This window comes from Meriones unguiculatus, chromosome 3 (assembly GCF_030254825.1).
Source record: "Meriones unguiculatus strain TT.TT164.6M chromosome 3, Bangor_MerUng_6.1, whole genome shotgun sequence".
In the NCBI taxonomy this organism is placed as follows: Eukaryota; Metazoa; Chordata; class Mammalia; order Rodentia; family Muridae; genus Meriones; species Meriones unguiculatus.
Genome location: NC_083351.1, coordinates 166370553 through 166392641, shown reverse-complemented (window position 1 = coordinate 166392641; position 22089 = coordinate 166370553). Strand labels below are relative to the sequence as shown.

The 22089-nt window shown below is 44.9% G+C and overlaps 1 protein-coding gene across 11 annotated transcripts in view; it reads right to left on the bottom strand.

Moving 5' to 3' along the window:
• Septin11 (septin 11) overlaps positions 1-22089 on the bottom strand; it is an 89398-nt gene that overhangs the window by 29850 nt on the left and 37459 nt on the right. For 10 of the 11 annotated variants that reach the window (XR_009590960.1, XM_060380959.1, XM_060380962.1 and 7 more), the window contains exons 2-3: positions 14681-14795; positions 5168-5363 (exon numbers count right to left, since the gene is read on the bottom strand). Coding sequence is in view for 10 of the 11 variants with exons in the window: in XM_060380959.1 (XP_060236942.1) it covers positions 5168-5363; positions 14681-14795 (311 nt within the window). In the remaining variant the exon portion in view is untranslated. Of the gene's footprint in view, positions 1-5167; positions 5364-14680; positions 14796-17399; positions 17475-22089 lie in introns of those variants that run through there. The other variant, XM_060380966.1, reaches the window with a different exon arrangement.

Sequence of the window (22089 nt, the reverse complement as noted above, 5' to 3'; positions counted from 1 at the left end):
TTTTGAGACAGAGTTTCTTACTGGTTTGGGCCTTGCCAAGTAGGCTAGGCTAGCTGGTCACTGAGGCTCAGGGATTCTGCAGTCACTGCCTCTCCAGAGCTAGAATTACAGACTAGTTCAATCGCACTTGGCTTTTCGATATGTGTTTTAATACTGAATGAGCTATTGCCCCAACCCCTTGCTTAGGGGTTTTGAGGCAGTCTTGACCTGTAGCTAGCCTTGAACTTGCTATGTTGCCTAGGCTAGGCTCTGCTCAACAGGAACTTGTGGAGTTCCTGCCTCAGCCTCCCAAGTGCAGGAACCACATTCATGCATTCCTAGACCGAGCTACTAAACAACAGCCCCCTGGGCTCCTTCTTTGATGGTGTGACCATAATCCACTGGTGGAATGCAAACAGAGTCTCTACAGGTTTAAAAAAAAAAAAAAGGTAGACTATGTGTCAGCACTTAAAATTAGAACTGCAAAAGCCTAATGCAAAAGATAGTGATTGATAAGATTCTCTTTCATTTCTCAATTTTTAAATATAGGCACAAATTACATAACAATATGCAGGCTTGTTATTTGGGGATAGTTTGTGTAAGAATCACGAATCCAGGCCAAAGTGCCCAAGACTAAAAGCAAGCATCCTAGTCACTAGCTTCATGGCCTTGGACAGGTCACTAAATCTTTCCTGTTCTTCACTTTCCCCATAAATAAATCAGGTGCAAAAATAATGCTTTGAGCAGATCCTGCTACACACTTGTAATCCTAGTACTAGCAGATAGAAGAAGGGAGATCAAAAGTTCAAGGCCAGCCTCAGCTACAAGTTCCAGACAAGCCTGGGCTACATTAAGACACCCTGTCTTCTAAAATGGTAAAACAAAATACTGTTTTGTTTTGTTCAAAGAACTACAGTGACAAGTGAATGACATAGTAGATTTAAAGGATGTACACTGCAAAGACATTTCATAATTTCATAAACAAAGAATGCAGGAAATCTAAGAAAAATGGCTGAAGTTTTTAAAAAAAGGAAGGAGAGAGAGAGACCCAAGAACTCCACACCCTTTTCAGTACCCATCTCCCTGGTGCTGAGCCCCACCCTGTGGGAAGTGGACAGGCCAAGGAGGTCCACCCATCATGTCTGGAGACTGAGCCTTGGGGTTTCCTGACACTGGGGCAGGCTGGGGGTTTAGACTCTCTCTGGCAATCTCTCATCCCACAGTGTATCCTCGTCTCCTTGTTTCTGAGCAGGGCTGTCCTTGCCTTATCTCAGGAGCAGCCCTACCTAGCTTGTTTCTGTGTTCCCTTCTTGCCTCTATGCTGGCGTGGGGGGGGGGGGGTGGGGAAGGGGCACTGGGCATGTCGGGGTTTCTTTCAGAACAGGATTTTTTAGTCCCTTGTTCTCTTTGCACCCCAGGCCTTTTCTGTGGCTGCTTCCAAAGGCCTGCCAGTCCTTTGCCTTCTCTTCCTCCCTCTGTAGTCTCCCTGGAAAAGCACTTCTATTCCGAGTTTCCTTTACCACCTCTTCAAAGACAGATCTCAGCTCTCTACCTCCAGCCCCACCCAGCCTTTCCGCTGAGCTTCAGATCCACACACTCAACTGCCCATCAGATACTTCCAACTCTTCTTCTATGGCCCATTGGAGCCCTTCATTCCCACCTTGTCATCCTTAGGCTGTGGGTGCCAGGAGCCTGGAATTCAACATGGAGCCCCCCTCCCCTTCACAGCCAAGAATGAAATCTCCATCTAGCATAAGTGAAGGCCTAGTCCCTAAGAGATGTGACTATCCCCTAGCACTAGCAAAGTAAACATCCAAATCAATAAAGTGGTATGAGTTTTGTTTTGTTTTGTTTTTTTAAAGATGAGGAGGAGGAAGAGGAGGAGGAGGAAGAAGAAAAAAGGGCCTAAAAGAAGAAATGGAGGGAGGAAATTACATAATTATAAACAAACAAAAGACAAGTACTCTTAGAGAATGATTTCCTTAGGCTAAAGTTTCATTATGGGAATGAAACAATGAAACAGCTTCCTCTGGGGAAACAGGCTGGCCAGCGGGCTTTCTCAGCTCAGTGTTCTTGAAACAAGTTCCACTGTCCCTCAACCCCTTTCGATTCTGCATTCATAGTCGGAAAGAGAAAACCTAAACCTTTTGTTAGTTTCCATGCTAAGAACGTACACCTGTTTGTGCTCTGTGTGGCCAGTTCATACCTCTCAGGCTTGTAGGAGAACAAAGCAGTTGTGATTCTTTACCATAATTTCTGAGGGAGCATTCCTCATCACTGCGTGTTTTAGTCATATACTTCTAATCATTAAAAAAGTACAGTGAAATGAGATGTGTCTGACCTAAAATTACAGGGAAAAACTATTTGACGTGATTTTCTTCTATGATCATCCTTGCACAGTAGCCAATGGTATTATATGGACACCGACTCCATTTTCTGTGATTTAAGTATTAGCCTGTTTTTCCTCTTCTCTTGCTCTCTGTTAACCAAACACCATTCTCCTTACCTCTGGACTCCTCTGCCAGGACGCTGAATAAAAACCTGGAGTTAAAAAGTCAAACACAGCACTTTTCAGCTGTTTCACAACTGTGGTAGAGTGGACTGGTTTGTCACAATTTTCAGGCTGGTTACCTTGCAGTTCATGGGGTTTCCCAAAGGTGGGTGAGCTATTCTGGTTCTGGTCGGCCGCAAGACTTTGTTGGTCCTTGCCTCTCCAGACCCTTTTCCTCATCCATGAGTACAGTCAGAGCAAAGAAGACTTAAACAAGACATAAACATAACAGGAAATTCTCCCAGACCCCTCTCTTCCTGCCTCCTTTTAGCTAGCAAGTCAGAGGCAGATAACAGGTCAAGAATGCTGACATGTCCCAAGTCTGTAAACACACTGGGACACTCTTGATGGCCTCAATCTAAGGCAGAAAAGCTTGCCTAATAGGAAAAAGATAATACTAGCTTTGAGAAAATCCTATATGGTTACACACTGATGTAAAAATGCATATTCCATTTTTAATATTTTGATGGGAGCAGAGACTGTCCAGAAACTATTTTTAGATAAATCACCCAACTTTACAGTCAGTTGCCAACAATGCCTTTTGAGGTCTAGTGCTCCAAAAGCCATTCAAAGAGGTTATGCAAGAGTTGTCAAGAAACTAAAGAGGAAAAAAAATATTTGGTATCTAGGTTAGGTTAATATCACACTTCCTCTCTGCTGAGTCTCCTTGGAAACTATTATTTGACCCAAATGAGTCAGATAATGTCTTAGAGGACTCCAGATGCAGATATGGAGTTCTGCACTGTGCTAGCTTTGCTGTTTTGCAGCTTGTTGCTGGCCAGTGAGAACCCACCAGCTTGAGCAGAGCTATTAGCTAGGGGTGAGGCAAAAGAAAAAATGGGCAGGACTGAGGCCATGGCTGCAAGCTGGATAGGCCGTGGAGCTTCAACAGCAAGATGTTAGATGAAAGCTGGTTCTCAAGCCTGTGGGAAGCCAAGAATCCAGCCAGGGAATGCATAAACATGAAATTCCCCAACTCCCAGAAGAGATCTATCCAGCAAGGAGCTGAGAGACACACTTTGCTCTGTGCACAGTCCTTAACAGGAGGGGAACAGATGCTCCTGGTTCTGTCTCCCGCTCCCACAATGCACCTGTGCCCTTCTTCTGGTCCCCAGTGTCTTCTCATTTGTTCCATTTGGCATTCAAAGGGCCTTCAGCTGCAACCTCCCCATTATACCTTGGCACTGAAAGTCAGAGGAAGGTCAGACTTTGACTGTCCCTTCTGCAGCAATGACAGTCAGAGGAGCATCAGGGTTTGGTTGTCCCCTCCCCAACCTGGTACAAATGACCCCACTTTGATCGTATGCAAATAAAGTCCTTTCACTCAAGTAATAGTTGCCTATGTTATACTCCTGCAATGCTTAAAGCACTCTGCAGATAAAACAGACCTCAGTGCTCAGCTGAAAAATGAATTATCTTACTTCCGCCATGAAACTGTGGGACTTATTTCTATCAGCTATTGTTAAATCGTATCTGGATGACACACATTCCTACATACAAAGGTTTCAAATTCCTCTTTACAGAATACACCCACAGAAACACACACACCATTTTGAGGAAAGGATTTTTGAAAATTCCGACACTGATACTGCTAATAAGCAAAACTTTCCTCAACTTACTGGCATATGTTGATCACTCTAAGTGATGAGGCAGTCCTATAATGCTGTCATTATCCAAAACTGTTTTTGGGCCTGAGGTACTCACCTTCAATATGTTTGTAAGAGTGCAGGTCATCTAATGGAGACAAGGGGTGCACCCTAGGACTGAGCCCCCATGTCTGGCCCCACCCCTGAAAGGACCATGAAATCTATATGATCTGGCCCTGGCCTCTTGGTTTTCTACAAATTATAAGGCATGGTGGTAGAAATTAGGTTCTCTCCCAAACCAAGAAACCCATTTCCTTTAGACTACAGGGAAACTAAGGCAGGGGGTTCTGGACTGGAGGCTCATGTAATACTCTGAGAACAAATGGAGGATTTTAAACAGTTATGGCATCTGAAGTTAAGCTTGAAGAGCAGGCTCGCTGACCTTGGGAGGAGTGAAAGTGACCTGAGAGCTGACATAACACACACGTTACACTCCCATAAGAGGTAAGAAATAACAGCTTCCCTCACTTCCCTCCAGGAGGGGCACACAGCCACTCAGAGAAGACTCACGTTTAAGTGGCTTTATAACTGGGATGTGCACTTTACTAAATCAAAACTCACTGCAGCATTTCACAATATAGCTTCGAGCTTACCTGAAGAATCAGAGCCAGAGTTTAGGACTTACATAAGAATCCACTGGCCGCAAACAGCTCTATCGGTATACGAAATCCACTGTGCCAAAATGCTTTTAAAACAGTTTATCTTTTAATTAGGAGTTATTTTCCCATACAGACACAGGATTTTGTAGCATAAATTGCCAAGTCTAGTAAATTCTCTGTGCGGAGGAAGCTTTAATCTATCCGATCGAGCTAAATTCCTCCATTAGACTCCACTAACCCTCCCAGTTGCTATTCAGACACTATTTGGCAATTCCGCACTTGAAGTCTTCTAAGGCCTTTAAATTTCTGTGTGATGGAGGTTCCTTGAGATGGAGCCTTCTATCTCCAACCCATTTCTATAGCTACAGAAATGTTAAGACATACTCACATACCTGTCATCTTTATTAATCTGGTCTCCAAATCCCACCGTGTCAACAATGGTCAGCTTCAGCCGTACGTTGCTTTCCTGAAGTTCATAACTTCTGGCTTTTAACCGCACACCAGGCTCATTGTGAGAAGCTGGGTCACTTTCAAATTTGGTGTTGAATAACGTGTCCATCAATGTGGATTTGCCAATACCTGTTTCACCTATATAACCACAAAAGAAAAATCAAAACTGGGTTAAAAAGGCAGTGAGGGCAATGTTACTGGAAATTCCCGTAGTTACTGTGAATCCCGTAGTTCTTTCTCTGGATGATCCAGGGATTACTTGCTTAGAAAGGCCTCTAAATTCATGGACTATTTAGTAAAAGGGCGCTTGACTTACAGATCAGGTATTTTCTAATAGCCACGAGGCCTGATAGCGCAGGCTTGCTATCCCAGCAATTCAGGAGGCTGTGGCAGGAGGGTTACAATGAATAACTTAGTGAGACTCTGTCTCAAAATAAAAAGTAAAAAGAAATAGCTGGAGACACAGCTCAGTGGCAGAACACTTCCCTGGCACACATGAGGCCCTGGATTTGGTCCTTAGATGCAGGGGTGGGGGGAGACATTTTTAACTCTTAGTACCTGTGAGCTTACCCTATGGCCACTTTGCATACCACAAGGATAAAAACTCTCTTTTTCTCCTAAATCGTTCTGAGGAAAAAAACACATTGGTGGATTTAATGTTAAAAAGAAAAAAAGATTTATATGTCAAAACAATGCTTTGTAACAATAACCACTGAATCTGTGCAGTGCTTATTGTGTGACAGCCCCAAGTTGAGCAGTTCCAAATAGTCTCTCATTTATACTCCTTGTTCCCTCATCGCCTAGGCATTAGAGTTTGTGAACTTGGCAGAGTACTAACTAAGGCTCCTAAGTATCTTAAAGTCACAACACAAAGTGGTGGAGCCAGATTGCTGGGTGTCCTTGCCAATCCCTTGACATATATTCTCATTCTCTCTCTCTCCCTCACCTCTGCTGAGCTGAAGTCAAGCTAAACACTTATTAGCTCATGAATTTCATGGTCCCATTTGTGATAGTTTAGACATGACATGGAGCAATGACTTTACTGATTTACGGTGGTATTTTAAGTCAAGATGTGGTCTCCTCCTAGGTACAAAGCAGAAGGAAGGTCAACAAAACATCTTTATCGATCAAACACGGAGGCCCACTGTGAAGCCAGGATGTGCTAAGGATTGTTCTAAGCCTTCAGCTTAGGACCAAGCAAAAGTTTCTGGTAACTCTGGTTCAGCTGCTGAGTCTTGGAAAGAACTGAGCCTTGTCCCTGCCGATGCGCTTGAATTATCAAGAAGGGGAGGTGGAAGACAAGATGCACTAGCCGTGAAATGCCCTTTTTTAATGTCCTCTTGGACTCAATTGCATGTGCCAACATCTATCAGCCCCCTTCAGCAACCCTAGCCCAACTCCGCCAGCGTTCCTGGACATCCCAGTTCTGGAGGGAAACGGCAATCACTTTCTGGGTGGTAGAAGCCCAGGGAAGAGGAGATTCTAGAACCTGTAGCCTTAAGGCAACTCTCTCACTCTGTGGAAAATGGAGTGATTAGAACCTCTATCGTTGTAATTGCTCCTTCTCAACACAAGGCCCGAGGTGAAGGGGGATGGGCTTTCCAGGGAAGGGCTTATTTCTTGTGAGCAGTCTCATGAGACTGACCACTTAGGCACTGATTCATTTCTTCGATAAAAAGTTGTTCAAGTCCATTTTCCTTACCCTTTAACCTTTCCCCATTGTGTCCCTGATATTTCTAAGATCATAGAATTTCCTCCCTCATCAGCCCTCATCCAGCCAGTGTTTTTCCAGTGCCTACTATGAACCCAGCCCTGTGCCAAGTTCTAGGAACACAACAATGAGCTAGGCTGATATGGTGTTCTCTCATATCTAAGAATCTGGTCTAGAACATAACTGAATGGGAATTACACTCCAGGTGCCTGCCATAGCCTCCTCCTCCTTCTTATGAGCAAGGCCATGCCTTCTCCCCATGACCTTGGGAGTCAAAAAACTGGCCTACAGCTTGGCTTCTGACCCCAAGGCGACCAGAGGCCTGGCTGCTGTAGTGCTACATGAGGGCTATTCAAGTAGAACCTCTCTGAATGAGAGACAGTCAGCACATTGTCATGACATGAAAAAGACAAGGTATACAGAGAGAAGAAAATGGGCCAAAATGACGAGGGAGGGAAGTCTGTGAGCACAAGGAAGCCACAGTGGAGACAGGAGCAATGGCTGGGAAAACAGAAGAGAACACACCAATACGGGAGGGCAAAATCCGAGAAACTGAGTCATAAAGGTAGGGTTTGCATACCTACCGTGCTAATGAGTACAGGTGTAGGGATGACAGGGTGAACAAAAACGGACACTGACCGATTGCACCTCAGTTATAGCCTGAGTGTCATCTCAGACGGCTCAAAAGTGTCTGGCTGGACTGTATTTGAGATTGAGTTTGATCTTCCTTGCGTTCCTGAATATGCTTCTGTGTGTGTGTGTGTGTGTGTGTGTGTGTGTATGTGTGTCATACACATGCCTCTCATGAACTAGTATAAAAACAATATAAGCCAGTCTACTTCTTATAGAGTGGCTCTTCCCGAGCCCACAGCAATGGTTCACGTCCTCACAAATTAGCTATGGGCAAAGCAAAATGATTGTGTGATAGACACAGACAAGAAAGAGGATTCTTCCTTTGAGAAACCCGGACCCTAGCAGGCAGCAGCCTACCACTGCGAGCACATGTTGTATGGGGGCTATATGCCCTGTACTGCAGGACAGTGGTGAAGAGGCAAACAGGGTCCCCCACCACCCCACAAGTCTCCACTGAGCCAAAGGTTGTCAGGAGAGACCTACTCCTCTCTCATCTTTCCCCCAAGGACAGCAACAAAATTTCCATCACCAAGGCAAGGGTTTTAGGGTAGCTGAGCCTGAAATGACTATCTTCTTTTCCTCATGAGAGTGACGTAAGCGCTTGTGAACTGGGAACAGTATCCATCACATAAGGAGACATGGCATGCTTGATGATGGTTTACGTGAAGGAGGAGATCGTGAACCATTAACATTCTGGGCCTACTTATAGCATAGTTACTCAGGTGATTGGGAAAAAAAAAAAAAACACTTTCTTCTACATTTCCACATGTTTTGATTTCCAGGTCTTAGTTCTGTGCTTTTAAGAGCTGTAATCAGACACGGCAACACAGCTCACCAAACGCGGTCGGTGGGAAATGGCAGCTGGAGTAAAAGGGGCCGAGGAACTTTGGGGGTTTGCCTTCACACAGGTTTGGGGTATTGTTCAGGCTACACAAGTGCCCTATGACTCACTACAAGCCAAACGCTTGGTTCACTGCTCTTCGGCTGTCATCTCGTTTGTCCTTATTTTTGAGACAGGGTCTCACTGTGTAACCCTGGGTGCCCTTAAACTCACAGAGATTTGCTGACCTTTGCCTTCTAGAGTCCTGGGGCCCACCACGTGCCACCACACCTGGCTATCCCTTGTTTTGTTTGTTTGGTTGGTTGGTTGGACAAGGGCTTGTATCGCCTAGGCTGGGCTTGAACTTACCATGTAGCCCAGGTAAGCCTCAAACTTGCAGTCTTGTGCCTCTGCCTCCCAAGTGTAAGGCTGAGAGGCCCACACAACCACACCTGGCATAGAGGAGATTTTCAGTGTACTGGCTTTCGAACCGTCTGTCTACGGCAGGGGTTTCCTACCTTCCCAATGCTGTAACCCTTTAATAAGGTTTCTAAAAAGAAAAAAAAATTTTTTTCATGTTATAGAACTGATAAAATTATTTTTGTTGCTACTATATAACTGTAATTTTGCTGTTACAAATTATAATGTAAATATATGATCTGCAAACCCCCTCCAAAGGATTCACAACCCACAAGTTGAGAACCACTGGTAAACTCTGAGGGAGTGGGAGTGGAGTCCTTGTATTTATCTTGAAGAGTCGCAAACCTCCTCCAGCCTGCCGTGTCCTTCTGTTAAAAAATTAGGTACAGGCCCCAGCTTCCCTCCAAACACATAATGACATCATTAGAAAAGCAATGACTGACACCAGCTTTGCAGCAGGCACAGAGGCATTTGTTAATGCTAACAGAAAGTCAAAACCGTCCAGTGGGTGATCATTTGACAGAGATTTGCAACTTTGGCGGGCTTTTCTGATTGTTGCTGTTCTCCTATTCACCCACCTGAGCTCCACCCACCTGAGCCCCACCTGCTGGAGCAAACGAAGCCACCACCGGTGGGACACTCTCCCGCAGCTCCTGCCAATGATGGTGAACAAGAAATCTCTGTCCCTCCCTTTGGTTTTGACTCCCAGGCTCACTTCAGCCCCCGGCTCTCAGCAGACATTACAAACAGCCAGAGCGGAGTACGACCCTTTGCTCTTATCTGCCAAGGCTGTGCACAAGAGTCTGCAGGCCTCCCTTAAAGAGCTGAGAGTTTAGCCTGGTGTGCTGGCACACGCCTGTAATCCCAGCACTTGGGAGGCCGAGACAGATGAATCTCTGTGAGTTCAAGGGCAGCCTGGTAGACAGGGGAGTCTGAGACAGCAATGGCTACACAGAGAAACTATGTCTCTGGGAAAAAAAAAACACAGAGAATTTATTCTTGGACAGAGTTGGGTAATCAGACAGCTGAAAGCCATGTTATTACTCCTCACACAGTGGCCTTTGATGAAACACACTTTAGCATTAAGGGGATTTAAAAGACCACGTGACGTGATGCCTTGTCATCTCTGCTAACTGTACTTATGGGATGCTCCTAAACCCTCAGGACAACATCCACCTCTATTTTAAAAAATCCATTTGAAAATATTTAGGTGATTTTTGTCTGAAGCAATTTTTTTGTTTGGTTTTGTTTTTGTTTTTACTTAATAAATCTGTCACACATTACACTTTTAAACTTGTGTTTGGCTTTATACTACGATAACTGTTGCAGACAAGCCCGGCAACAGGCCTTGAGCTGTGGTTCTACCCTGGGCTTCCCCTTATTTTCTGGGGTTCACTTTGTCTTCAATCATTTTATCCTACTAGCTATAACATAGCCTTCCCTGGGGAAAGGTGGGACCAAGGTGCATAAGATCTGATTGTAATCTGACACCGCAGACTTGGCTAAGCAATTTCTTTTATTTTTGTTTTTAGAGACAAGGTTTCTCTGTGTAGCCTTGGCTATCCTGGATTCACTTCTTAGACAAGGTTGGCCTCAAACTCACAGAAATCCACCTGCCCCTACCTCTCTGCATGAGCTGAAACAATTTTAAACTTGTCTGTGTCCTCACCTGTCATCCCTCCAAAACAATTGTTTGACTTTAAAAAAAAAAAAATCCATTTTCAAAATATATTAGACTGACACTTCTTTCTTTTTTTTTTCTTTTTTTTTATTTTATTATTATTCTTTTTTATCAGTTACATTTTATTAACTCTGTATCCCAGCCGTATCCCAATCCCTCATTCCCTCCCAGTCCCTCCCTCCCTCCCTCATCTGACACTTCTTTCTAACTGGTTCCTGTAGTAGACATTTTAGTGTCTTTAAAAACTCAGTTATGTTACATACACATGGTTTGGATTTTAATCCCAGGTGTGGGATATGGGGCTGATTCAGATTGCCCACAGCAGTGAACTATTTGCCTCATGTGGCATCTGAGAGGACTTTTTGTCATCTGCAGATAGTTTAATTCCTAGGACTCTGGAGAGGCACTAAATGCCAAGACACAGAGAGAGCTGGGTGGAGAGGGCCTCCAAGAAAGAATGCTGCTTCCCCGCCCCCCCCTCCTGGCTGCTGTTGATGCAGTTTGACAAGAAGAAGTTGGAGATGTCCTGAAACAAAGACTGTACTTGCCCTGAGGAACCCAACAACCTAAACACCAGGAAGTAGCCAAAGAGAACTATGCCCCTCTCCACACTAACCTTTCTCTCATACCTGGTATTGGAATGGATTGGGGTGGAGAAGGGAGATGAGGTATAAGAAACCAGATAAAATAAAGCTGCTTACAGGTTCCTCAAGGCAGGGACATTACAGCAGCTCATTCATTCTGCTTGCGTGTTCATAAGAACTGACACTCAGCTGGATGAATGTGGAAAAGGACCTCTGAAAGAACCATCATCATTTTGGAAAATGAATGAGGTATAAAAACCTAAAATTGTGACAAAAGGTTAAATAAGAACTGAAGACTAGTTGCTAAAAAATGAAAGGCTGTAGAAAACGAAAGGCTTTACTTAAAGTAAAGTACAATCTGGCAAGAGTCGGGGGTGGGAGTCACTTAGCGTAAGCAAGATGGAGAGGTGAGCCATTAACTCAGGGTCTCACCCTGTAGGCAGAAACTGATCCCTCTTCCTTGCCATTATTCCTGGGACTCAATATCAGTGGCTTCTAGTAGCAGACAGCCAACATGGTAGCTCTGAAGCCAGACTAAGCTCATGTCAAGGTGAGTTTCCGCCCTCATTTATTTTCTTTGCTTTCAACTCACAAAACAAAATTATGATTCCATAGCCTTTTGATTAAAACAAAAACAAAAAGAAGGTTCATTAATGGAATTATAACTTTTACTGAACCCTTAACCACAAGAAAGTAAAATGAGAAGGGTGTGGTGGTGCACATCTTTAATCCCAGCACTCCCAGGAGGCAGAGGCAGCAGATCGCCCAGTTTATGTACAACCTGGTCTAGGCCAGCCAAGGCTACGTGGTGAGATCTTGTCTCAAGAAATCAATTAGAGAAGAAGAAAAAGTAAAATGATGCTTCATGGGTAGGTACGCCGTGTAAGAAGTGCAATAGACAGGGTAGGATGAAAAGTAGCAGAGAAACGCCATGGACACTCAAGTCCTACTCCTCCATGTGTTCGCCAAATATTTTGGTTGGCGAATATTTTGAAAGAGCATTATCTAATAAGCTTTTACTTTAAAAATCCTTGACTGGTAACGGGAGGTTGTTCTTGCTGTTATTGCTATAAAACACCTGTGGTAAAGAGCTTTGCTGTGCCTTGCTTCTGATGTGCTAGTATTTAATGCTGACGCTCCTAGCTTCCAAAGAATTCATTTTGCTTCTTAACAAAGAGGCCTGTATCGGTCAGATTTTGTTACTATAATGAAAGGCCTCAGACAGGGTAATTTTACAGAGAGGAAGTTTGCTTAGTTCACATTTGTGGAGGTTTGGAGGCATGGGGCCAGCCCTAGTTTGGTGCTAGTGAGGACCTAATGGCAGGTGGCATGACAACATGTGTGAGGGACACACATGTGAGAGCTCATGGCCAGATGGGAAGCTAGCAGCTGGGGAATGGCCAGAATGAGCCTTCTATTACTGCCCTCTCAGCCCCGGGGACCCAGGAGAGCCAGCTTAATCCCTTCTGAAGACAAAGGCTAAGCTTCTTTCACAAGCGCCCCTTTATTAGAGGTCCCACCACGTCTCAGCACTGCCGCCAAGGCCAGGTCCCCAGCACACGAATGCTCAGGAAAGAGACTCAAACCACAACCAAATTGTGCAGATTCCAAAGGAAATCTGGGAAACCTGGAACATTACATACCTCGTCTTAGAAATAGATCCAGTGTTTATTATGGAGTGAAAAGTAATAATAAGCACACGTTCTGTTAATTACTTTGAGAAGCCGCACTTATGAACAGAAGCAAACGGCCCATGGTATTACTACTTTTCCAGGAGAGGCAGCATGGCAGAAGCTAAATCTAACAGGAGAGCATTAACATAAGGAAATCCAAGCTGTGTCAGAATTGTGCCATTTACCGTGAGGGGCCAGCCTCTGAGCCAGTGCATGCCATGTACTCGGTTAGAGCCTGCCCAACCCCGTGGCATAGCTCTCCACTACAGCACAGGAGGCAGAGTGCAGCTCTCCGAGCAGCTCACAAAGACAGTTTCTGAAAGGGAGCTAGGGAGGCTTGGGGTGAAGTCAGAATAGTAACTGGCCCAGAATTATAATTTAGCACACTTTTCAATACAAAACCAGCGAACTGCTACACTAATGAGGAACTGCCCTGCACTGTGATGAGCAGGCGACAAAGGACAACTCATTTATGCCATCCTATAGGACAGGCTGTAACTCGGGCGGGCCCTGTTGAGTATCAAATGGTTTGCACATTGGGAGACGGGAAAGCTCAGGCTGGCTGCTCTGGCCAGGTCTTTCCTGGCATTGGCATTCTCTTTTCCAAGGCTTGAAACATAGTGCCAGAGCACAGGCTGGGCCAGAGCGCTGGCTCCACTGCTGACTTTCAGATGGCCTGCGTACCAGCTACACGCAGCAGGCTCCTGAAAAAGGACACTAGTGCTCCCCTACGGCACCTCCTCCAGGTAAGCCAGGGTGCTTCTCATACCGAGGGCAAACCTTCCGGTTTTACTGTTTCACTTAGGAGAGAAATCAGCCCAGCACATTCTGCCAGCTTTAGGTGGGGGATGGTTCATCTGGCCACATGGCATCAAGGTGATGCCTTGAAAAATATGCAAAGGAGCCAGTGGCTAAAAGACACCGCAGCGCAGACCACCTTACTGCTCTTCAGTATGATGGCTGTTTCAGGACTGTTCTTGAATCAAGATAATAATAGATTCATGTCTTGATTTTCTTGCCTGCCACCCTTTTTCTACCTTTCTCTTCGTTATCTAGAGAGGGGAAGAAAACTCCCCAGGCCAGAGGTGACCTGGGTTTTGGCGGAATGGTGTCTGTGTGCACGCCCTAATCAGATCACTTCAAATGTCTCCATTTGTCTATGAGGAATAAAAGGAAGGTCAAATTTAGAACCCAGTTTAAGAACCGCAGGTCACATTCAAAATAGAACCCTAGATTTTCTTCTTCTGTCCTGAGAGCAAAAGCCCCCCAAAGTGTCAGAGCCGTTTTAACTCTGACTTAATAATGAGTCTTTAGAAGGCTTCTGGGGAGGTGACATTTATAGGAAGAGACCAAAGACGCTAGGAACACACTGCTTGAAGCAGTGGTTCTCAGCCTTTCCTAACACTGCCGGGCCCTTTAACACGGCTCCTCATGATGTGGTGACCTCCAATTATAAAATTATTTTCATTGCCACTTCATAACTGTAACTTTGCCACTGTTAGGAATCATAATAAATGTCTGATATTTCCAATGGTCTTAGGAGACCCCTATGAAAGGGTCAAATGACCCCTGTAAGGGTCACGACCCACAGTTTGAGAACCCCTGGCTTACAGGCCTTTGAATGCTTTTTATCAGATATAACTGAGTTCCTTCAACTTCCTATAGTCTAAATGGGGTCTAGCTCCTCCTCTCCATGAAAAATTAAGATAAATGTTTTATATCAATATGAGACTGGCTAGCTGTATGACCTCATGGCAGAAATACAGTTTGAATAGTACCACAACACTACAAAACACTTATCAAATACAACGCTGTGCCTCGCAGGGACAGCCATTATTATTACCTTGCCTCACTGGAGGAAAGGGACTAAACTGTTGTCATCCTTTCCCAGAGCCATGTCCCCTTCCGTGCAACAGGTGATGCCTTCACTTACCCACACACAGGATGTTGAAACAGAATCCTTGAGAAGTGGACTTGTTGACCAGCTGGTCAGGAAGACTGTCAAATCCAACATGGCCAGAAAGTGATAAGTTTCGAAGCTCTTCATTCTGGAATTTAAGAGAAGAAAATGCTTGAGGAACTATGAATGACATCACCAGACATCACTTCTGCGATCCTTGTGACAGAGAGAGATGCCCTGGTGTCCATGCCTTCTCTGGTGTCTTCACTAGCAACTCTGGAACCTCTTCTTTCCACAGCCTCCCTCCAAAGGCAGACCACCTCCCCAGGGCTTCAGCCCTTGCATTAAGTGTACAGTTCTAAGAAACAGGAGCTCAGAAGTGCCTATGTTGGATATGCATGAGGTGACCTCCCTCCAAAAAAGGAAAAAGGAAGAAATATAATAGCTTCCATCATTCAAGAAAAACCTTCCACTTATTTTCCACACATGCAAACAAACACTGGTCCAGACATACAATGGGGCTCTGAGCGGAGGTACAACTAAGAAATTTTGCTCCAACCACCACATACCACACTGCAATGCATTTATAACTTCTCAGTACACAAACCCCATCTCCTCCATTCACTGTCCGGGCAGAGTGGCACTTCACACAGGTTTTACACACATAGGCCCTCCTCAGGGTGGACTGGTGGAGATGGTGGGGGGGAGGGGAAGGGGGTTGTATGTGCAGTCAGGCATTGGCGTTAAGGTTCATGCCTTAGGTGACAGGGCTGACCATTTCCACACCTCATGGGCATTGGAGATCAACTGTGAAGCTTTTCTCTTCCCGAGAAGCAGAACTCATCAGTGGGCAGTCAATTACAGTATCCAAGTTTTGCTTTTCAAGTTGGGAAGCAGAATATGGAAGGCCTTCTGGGAAACAAGAGTGCTGGTGCTCGGGCTATGTCACCAACAGATTTTATTCAAATGCTGAATTTGGGTGAAATAACAAACCTCATTGTTTGATTTACTGATTTATTCATATCCCCCCCCCCAGGTGTGTGTGTATGTGGTATTTTATGTGCCTACATGTGTATGGGAATGTGTGTGGAGGCCTGGGGTCTGTTTTGATTGGCTTCCTCAATCATACTGTTTTGTTTTGTTTTGTTTTGTAGGTTTGCTCTGTGTAGCCTTGGCTGTACTGGACTCGCTTTGTAGACCAGGCTGGCCTCATATTCACAAAGATCCGCCTGCCTCTGCCTCCCAGAATGCTGGGATTACAGGCGTGCACCATTGAGCCTGGCTTCCATATTACTTTCTGAGACAGGGTCTCTCACTGAACCTCAGTTTTTATGTGGGTGCTGAGCCTCTGAACTCAGGCCCTCGTGTTTGTGCGACAGGCACGTTACCAAATAAGCTATGTCCCAACCCCCACAGTTTTGTTTTTTAAGTAAAAAAGAAAGACTTTGTACAAAAATTTAGTCAATGATTTTAAAAGACTTTTAAAATTCTCCTATTTTTGTGTTGTGTATTGTGGGATTATGAGTGTGACCTAATAACCAGCACTGGCTCCATTCTCAAATTTCTATGGATACTACATAGAAATGTGACTCTGTAAATGGTAACACTGATAGATTTTAGTAGTTTTTGTGAACACTAGACTGCATACCAGCTCTAAGATTCCGATTTCATGAAATAGAGCGAAAACTCAAACCCTCGCCTGTGTGGTGGCAGCTGTGGGATTGAAGTCAATGGGACGGAGAACAGATGTCCATGCTATGAATAGTTTCCTTGAAACCTGCCAACAGTAAATACAAGACCAGAGAGTGAGTGCTCTGCCTTGAGTGCAGCAACATGGGCCCCGGCACACCAAACAGCTTCACTCACAGACAGGCCCAGTGGGCACTGGTGCTGGAGGATGAGTGAACCTTCCAACAGCGCTGGACTTCTGGCTCCAGCCCCTGCGCCTGCCCCTTCCTTTCCGATACCTCAGAGGTTCAGACTATAGGTATTTTTAGGGTGTTTACCACATCCGCCGAGCCGTGGGGGAGGAGCATGTAAAGCTGGCCCTGGATTATATTTAGAAATGTTTCCATAGCAGCTGCGCAGTGGCTACTGGACACTAGGCTTGGCAGAGCCATCACAGCAGCCTTCACTTCTGTCCTGTCATACATGCAAACGGTGGGTCACACAGCAGAGAGGTGGGAGGGAAAGCCTCTGCTCCTTCTACTGCCAATCACAAGTTAAACTTTCAGGGGGAAGGCGGGCATTGGTGCTATGGATTCTGGCCTGCTGGGTCCCCAGATACCCAATATCCGCCCGTAAACCAATCCCAGGAAGGCATCCGGTAATTATAGTTCTCATCCCAGAGCCCAAAGCCCAGCGTCTCATATTCTCACGGTTATTCAAACACGAGAAGCCACCCACACGCCCACCGGGTAGTTTTTTATACCCATTGAAAACCGCACACAAACTGTCGAGTTACAAAACATTTGGGTCTTGAAATTTTGGGAGTTTAAAGCTGCGTTCCTTCGTCGTTAGATTGTCTTATGAAATATATGAGATTTTAAATACACCTTTAAATCTTATCATTGAAGCCAGATCCTTCCCAGTTTGAAAGAGCAGCCGCTGCTACCTGTGTGCGGTGGGGAGAGGGGAAACAGGAAGTCCTTCACCCAGCTTAAGAACTGGAGGTGTTGGAGGGAGAAAGTGACCTGGTAATTCCTACGACAACTGAAATGAGGTCCTTCTCCCTGCGCTCCATGGCACCCACCTTAGAGTTCACGCTCCAAGAAACGTCCAGTCTAGAGGGCCACGTTTCAAAGCACTGCATGTCTTCTCACACCATCGGCACCATCACACATCTGGAAATGACTCCCAAATTCCACCCACACTACTCAGTTGTTAGCCTGACTTCCGGTAGTTCTCTTGGGCTTTCCTCTCTGTACTGAAAACTGATACAACACTGGAATCCTAACTCCAGCTGCCCCAGAGCTTCCTGTTTCTCTTAGTGGGATTTACCTGCCACTGAGAACTCCACTCAATTCTCAAGTCTTATCATTGCTACCACTTCCTCTCTCACAGCTTCCCCTGGCTTCTGTGGCTTGATTCCACTCCCCTCTACCCCTTCCTCTCTACCTTGGTTTTAAAGGGGTCCTGGTACCCATCGACTCACTCCAAACTCCCCGCCGTCTCAAGGCTGTCCAAATCTCCAATCTTACTGGACCTCCTACTTCTCACCCAGAAGTACTTAACACCACGATGAGTCACCTTCTAAGCCCGAGACAAATCCAGGTATCTTCCCACTAGACAAGAGAGATCCACATTTCCTCTAATCTGCAAGGGTCTTGTATCCAATGGCTGCACCTTACAGACTCCACTGGAACGTTACTACCAAATTTACCTTTATTATGAAATCTTGGGGAATGCTGAATAAACATTTCCCTTTCCAATGAAAACAAACCTCTTATATTCTCTGATCATAGTAACTATTATGTCTTAGCAGCTAATGTTCCGGAAGTGCCTTAAACAGAAACAAACTGATGCTGTTTTCCTAACAATGGCATGAAGTAGCTATGAGCACCCAAGTTCAACTTATAAGTAAGGAAACGGAGGCAGAGCAGTTGTTTACCCAAGGCTGCACAAGCTGAGAGGTAGAGAGTTGAATTACAAGGAGTCAGCATCTAGAGCCAGAGGCCTTGCACTTAACCTTCGCCCGTGCAGGCAGGGTGATCTGTGATGCTGCCAGGTAGCCTCGACTATAATGCTATGCTTTCAGCTATTATAGATGTCCAATATGTTAAGAGAAGAAAAAAAAATCTCTAAAACCTTAGTACGTTGGCAGTCATAAAGGGTGGAAATTGAGGATCAGAAGAGGCAATCCATTCCCTGTATATTTTCACCAACCTGGCAATGCCAGCACATTTTGGTTTCTACAGCCATGGCACATGAAGCCTGTAATAGAAGGCTTAGTTTTAACCATTTCTGAAACAAAAGTAGCAATGTGAAGCCACTAAGTAAATAAGTAGAAGACCTTAAATGATGTAACACTCCCCTTGCTAATCTATCTGCTGAAAATTTCATATTAAATGAGTTCCACAGCCCACTTCATCTTGAGTGAAGCAGCGCCCGAACTTGACTGCACAAAAAGCCAGTTTTAAATTTGACTATTTCATTTTTCTCTTTTCAGAATATGTCTTCTTGCATGTAATTACTTAGTCCCCCGCCAAAATGCTACCAAAATCACTAAAGTAGAAGTGTGTTATTTTGCTGTTTCATTGATAAACATTTTTCCCAGCCCTAAGAAGTTTTACAATGTTGCAACAAAAACAGGTCATACTAAATAGAATTCTATTGAGGATAAAACTGATAAATACCATCTTAACAGAGGGACAAGGGGAAGTAGCTCTTGGCTATAGAAATTTGGGGCACCTATTGGAGCTCCCCTGAATACATTAGTGAGACTAGGGGCATCTTGCAGGAGGCATTTCTAGGTGACAGCTACCAGTGTCAAAGATGTCTCTTGGCAATGAACGTACACCCTAAAGTTTCTAGTCTGAAAGTTTTTAAAAGATGCTCAGCTGACTGTGTTGTTGAGACAATTACAAGCCAGCTTATATAAGGATGTGTGTTGGGTCAGAGAGATGGCTCAGTGGTTAAGAACACTGTCTGCTCTTCCAGAGGCCCTGAGTTCAATTCCCAGAAACAACATGGAGGCTCACAACCATCTTCTGGTGTGCAGGTGCACATGCAGATAGAGCATTCATATACATAAGAATAAATAAATAAACAAAAGAATGTGTGTCAACAGCCTGTTCTGAATGCCTCTCTATTCCACAGGTCTGTTGTACTTAAACAGAGCAGGATGACCAAAGCCCAGAGTGGGCAGACGTGGGTTTGAATCTCAGCTCTGTTTCCTACTTGCTTTCAGTCTTTGTTCTGTCAGCAATAAAAATGCAGCACTTGGCAGGGTTGCATTTAATGGTCCTCACGAGTTTCCTTTCCCCAAGTGAGGCGAAAGGGAGGAAAGACAATTCCAATTCTACAATCTGAAATGAATTAGTTCCGTGACTGCTGCTAGACGTTTCAGGAGAAACTGATCCACCAAGCTCTTAGGTTAAACAATAAATTAAAAACACCCTGAGAAGGGCAGAGAGTGAACAAAACGAAAGTAGGAGAGAGGCTGAGGACTCTGGCCTGGAGGGCTACCCACCATCAGAGAGGAAGCTGGGTTACAAAGTTGGGGGTACATGGAGCATGCATTCCTGTCCGCAGAAGCCACGTTTAACAGCATCAGCAGCCTCCAGAGCTGGAAGGCCTTCTGCATTCCCCACCCTCACTCCAGCTTCTATTTTAATCCATCCCAGACTCGAAATTAACAAGCTCGGCGCGCCCAGATGGACTCTATTCTCCACATAACAAGCGAAACCCCGTTATTTTACTTAAAGAACCAAACTGTTCTGCATCAGCTGTGGTTAGTAAACTAGCCTGTGCCCTCTGATCCTTATCAAGGGGGCGGAAGGAAGCAAAAGAGAGCGTTGCCAAGGAAATGTTTTGTTATCATTAAAACAAAATTATGAAAGCAAGATAATCTTTACCTTTAAGGTCAAGAATGGTTTCCTCCTCTTACACATATATACTTTTTATTTGACACATAATTTTTGTGTACAAGATATAGTGATTAAATTCTTGTCATAGCCTCTGTGCACAGTAAATCAGGGTGATCCAAGATGCTTAAGTAATCCTGAGACTTACTTTTTCCATCTGTTAAGTCATGTGACTTAGCCAAAGACTCCTCTAAAGTCTCTGGTCCTAGCACCAATTCTAAGGTTTCCTTTGTCTGGAAATCAGAGGTGCTCAAGACCAAAGCTGTCGCTTGCTTAAGGAACAGCAACATGGGACAAACTCCAGACAGCACAGTCCCCATAGCCAGATCAAGACAGCTTCTTTACGAGAGATGATGGTTGGAAAGTCTATCGGCCATCCTGGGGAACTAAAAGCGATAGGAGAGTGTGTGTGTGCATGCACATGAGCGCATTCCTCCACCTGGACTTTTCGTTTCTGCTTTTCTGCAGTAATTATCAATTAGTCAAAACTGTATAGTCAGATCCCAGGAATGGTGGAGGGACAGGGAAGAATTATAAGAAGGGGAGAAGGGAGGGGGAAGGCTGAGGAGGAGGGGAATGGAGAAGGGAGAGAGGAGGGAGGAGGTAAGGAGGGGAGGAGGAAGTGGGGAGAGAATGCTCCGACCTCAGTCTTCACAAATGTCCTGCTGCAACTGTCCCTTCTAACATTTCCTGTGTCTGCAGTCTTTCAGCGATTTGAAAAAGACCCGTGTAAGTTGGTTATCTGTTGTCAGGAACCTGACAATAAATAAGGCTGATAATTTATTGTTTCAGTCCAACAAAGAAAATCTTTATTGATGTTTTTATTCACCTTGCCTGATTTACACTGAGTGGCAGTGAGTGCTCGACACCAGGCTAAACATCAAGTGGAACAGCAAAGCACTCCTACCCTGTGGAATGGGTCAGGCAAGTGGATGCTGGTGAGACGGCCACGACGGTGTAAGATGCTTACTGAGTCCTTCCTACCTTGTGCATACGCTACTGCTAAGGGCCAAGGATCTGCTGGTGAGAAACAGCATCTGTAACTGTGGAACAGTACAGTGGTGGTGGGGAACCCTGAGTTGGTCAAAAAAATTGAAAATAAGGAAGAGATGCTTCAAGTTTGTAACTTGTGTAATTGCTCAGACTTGAAGTAAGTTCGCCAGCCTACCTACTTTATGTAGAAACATGTACAAGTACTTCTGAATCCTAAGTAGGCAGTTACCTCCCGTGGAGTCAAATGCAGGCTACATACTTCAGGATATATATATATATATATATATATATATATATATATATATATATATTCAGTGAAAACTGGGAGTCTTGGCAGTGTATGATGAGAGGAGACAGAAATGACTGACTCCAGGTACAACTTCAAGCAAAGCACAGATGGACTTATAGGACAGCATGAGAGATAGAGCAGGCACACCCCCTTTGCTGCCTCTCCTCCCCAGGAAGGCATGCCTGTGCAGAAGAGGAGGGGTGCTTTTCATTTTAGTGAGTTTCTGTTGGATGATCCTGTGTCAGGAGCACAGCTGCCACCCAGCTGAAGAGGAAAATGCAGATTCTCAGGCAAAATCTGACTAAGGCGCCTCCCAGCACCTGAAGAAATCCTGACCCCACAAACTGCCCGAGAGCTACATTTCCTCCAAGTACTCCAACTGATCATTTCTGTGAACACACAGCCTTACCAACCATAGTCTAGAGAGAACTGAACGGGCCTCAGGCTCTCTTTAAAGAGAAGATTGGTGTGAAGAGGATGAGGACTGCCCTCAGTTCCCAAACCAAAGGGAGAGCAGAGGAATGTGAATCACAAACTCAAAGCACAACCACACAAATCATTGCTGGAGTGGCTTT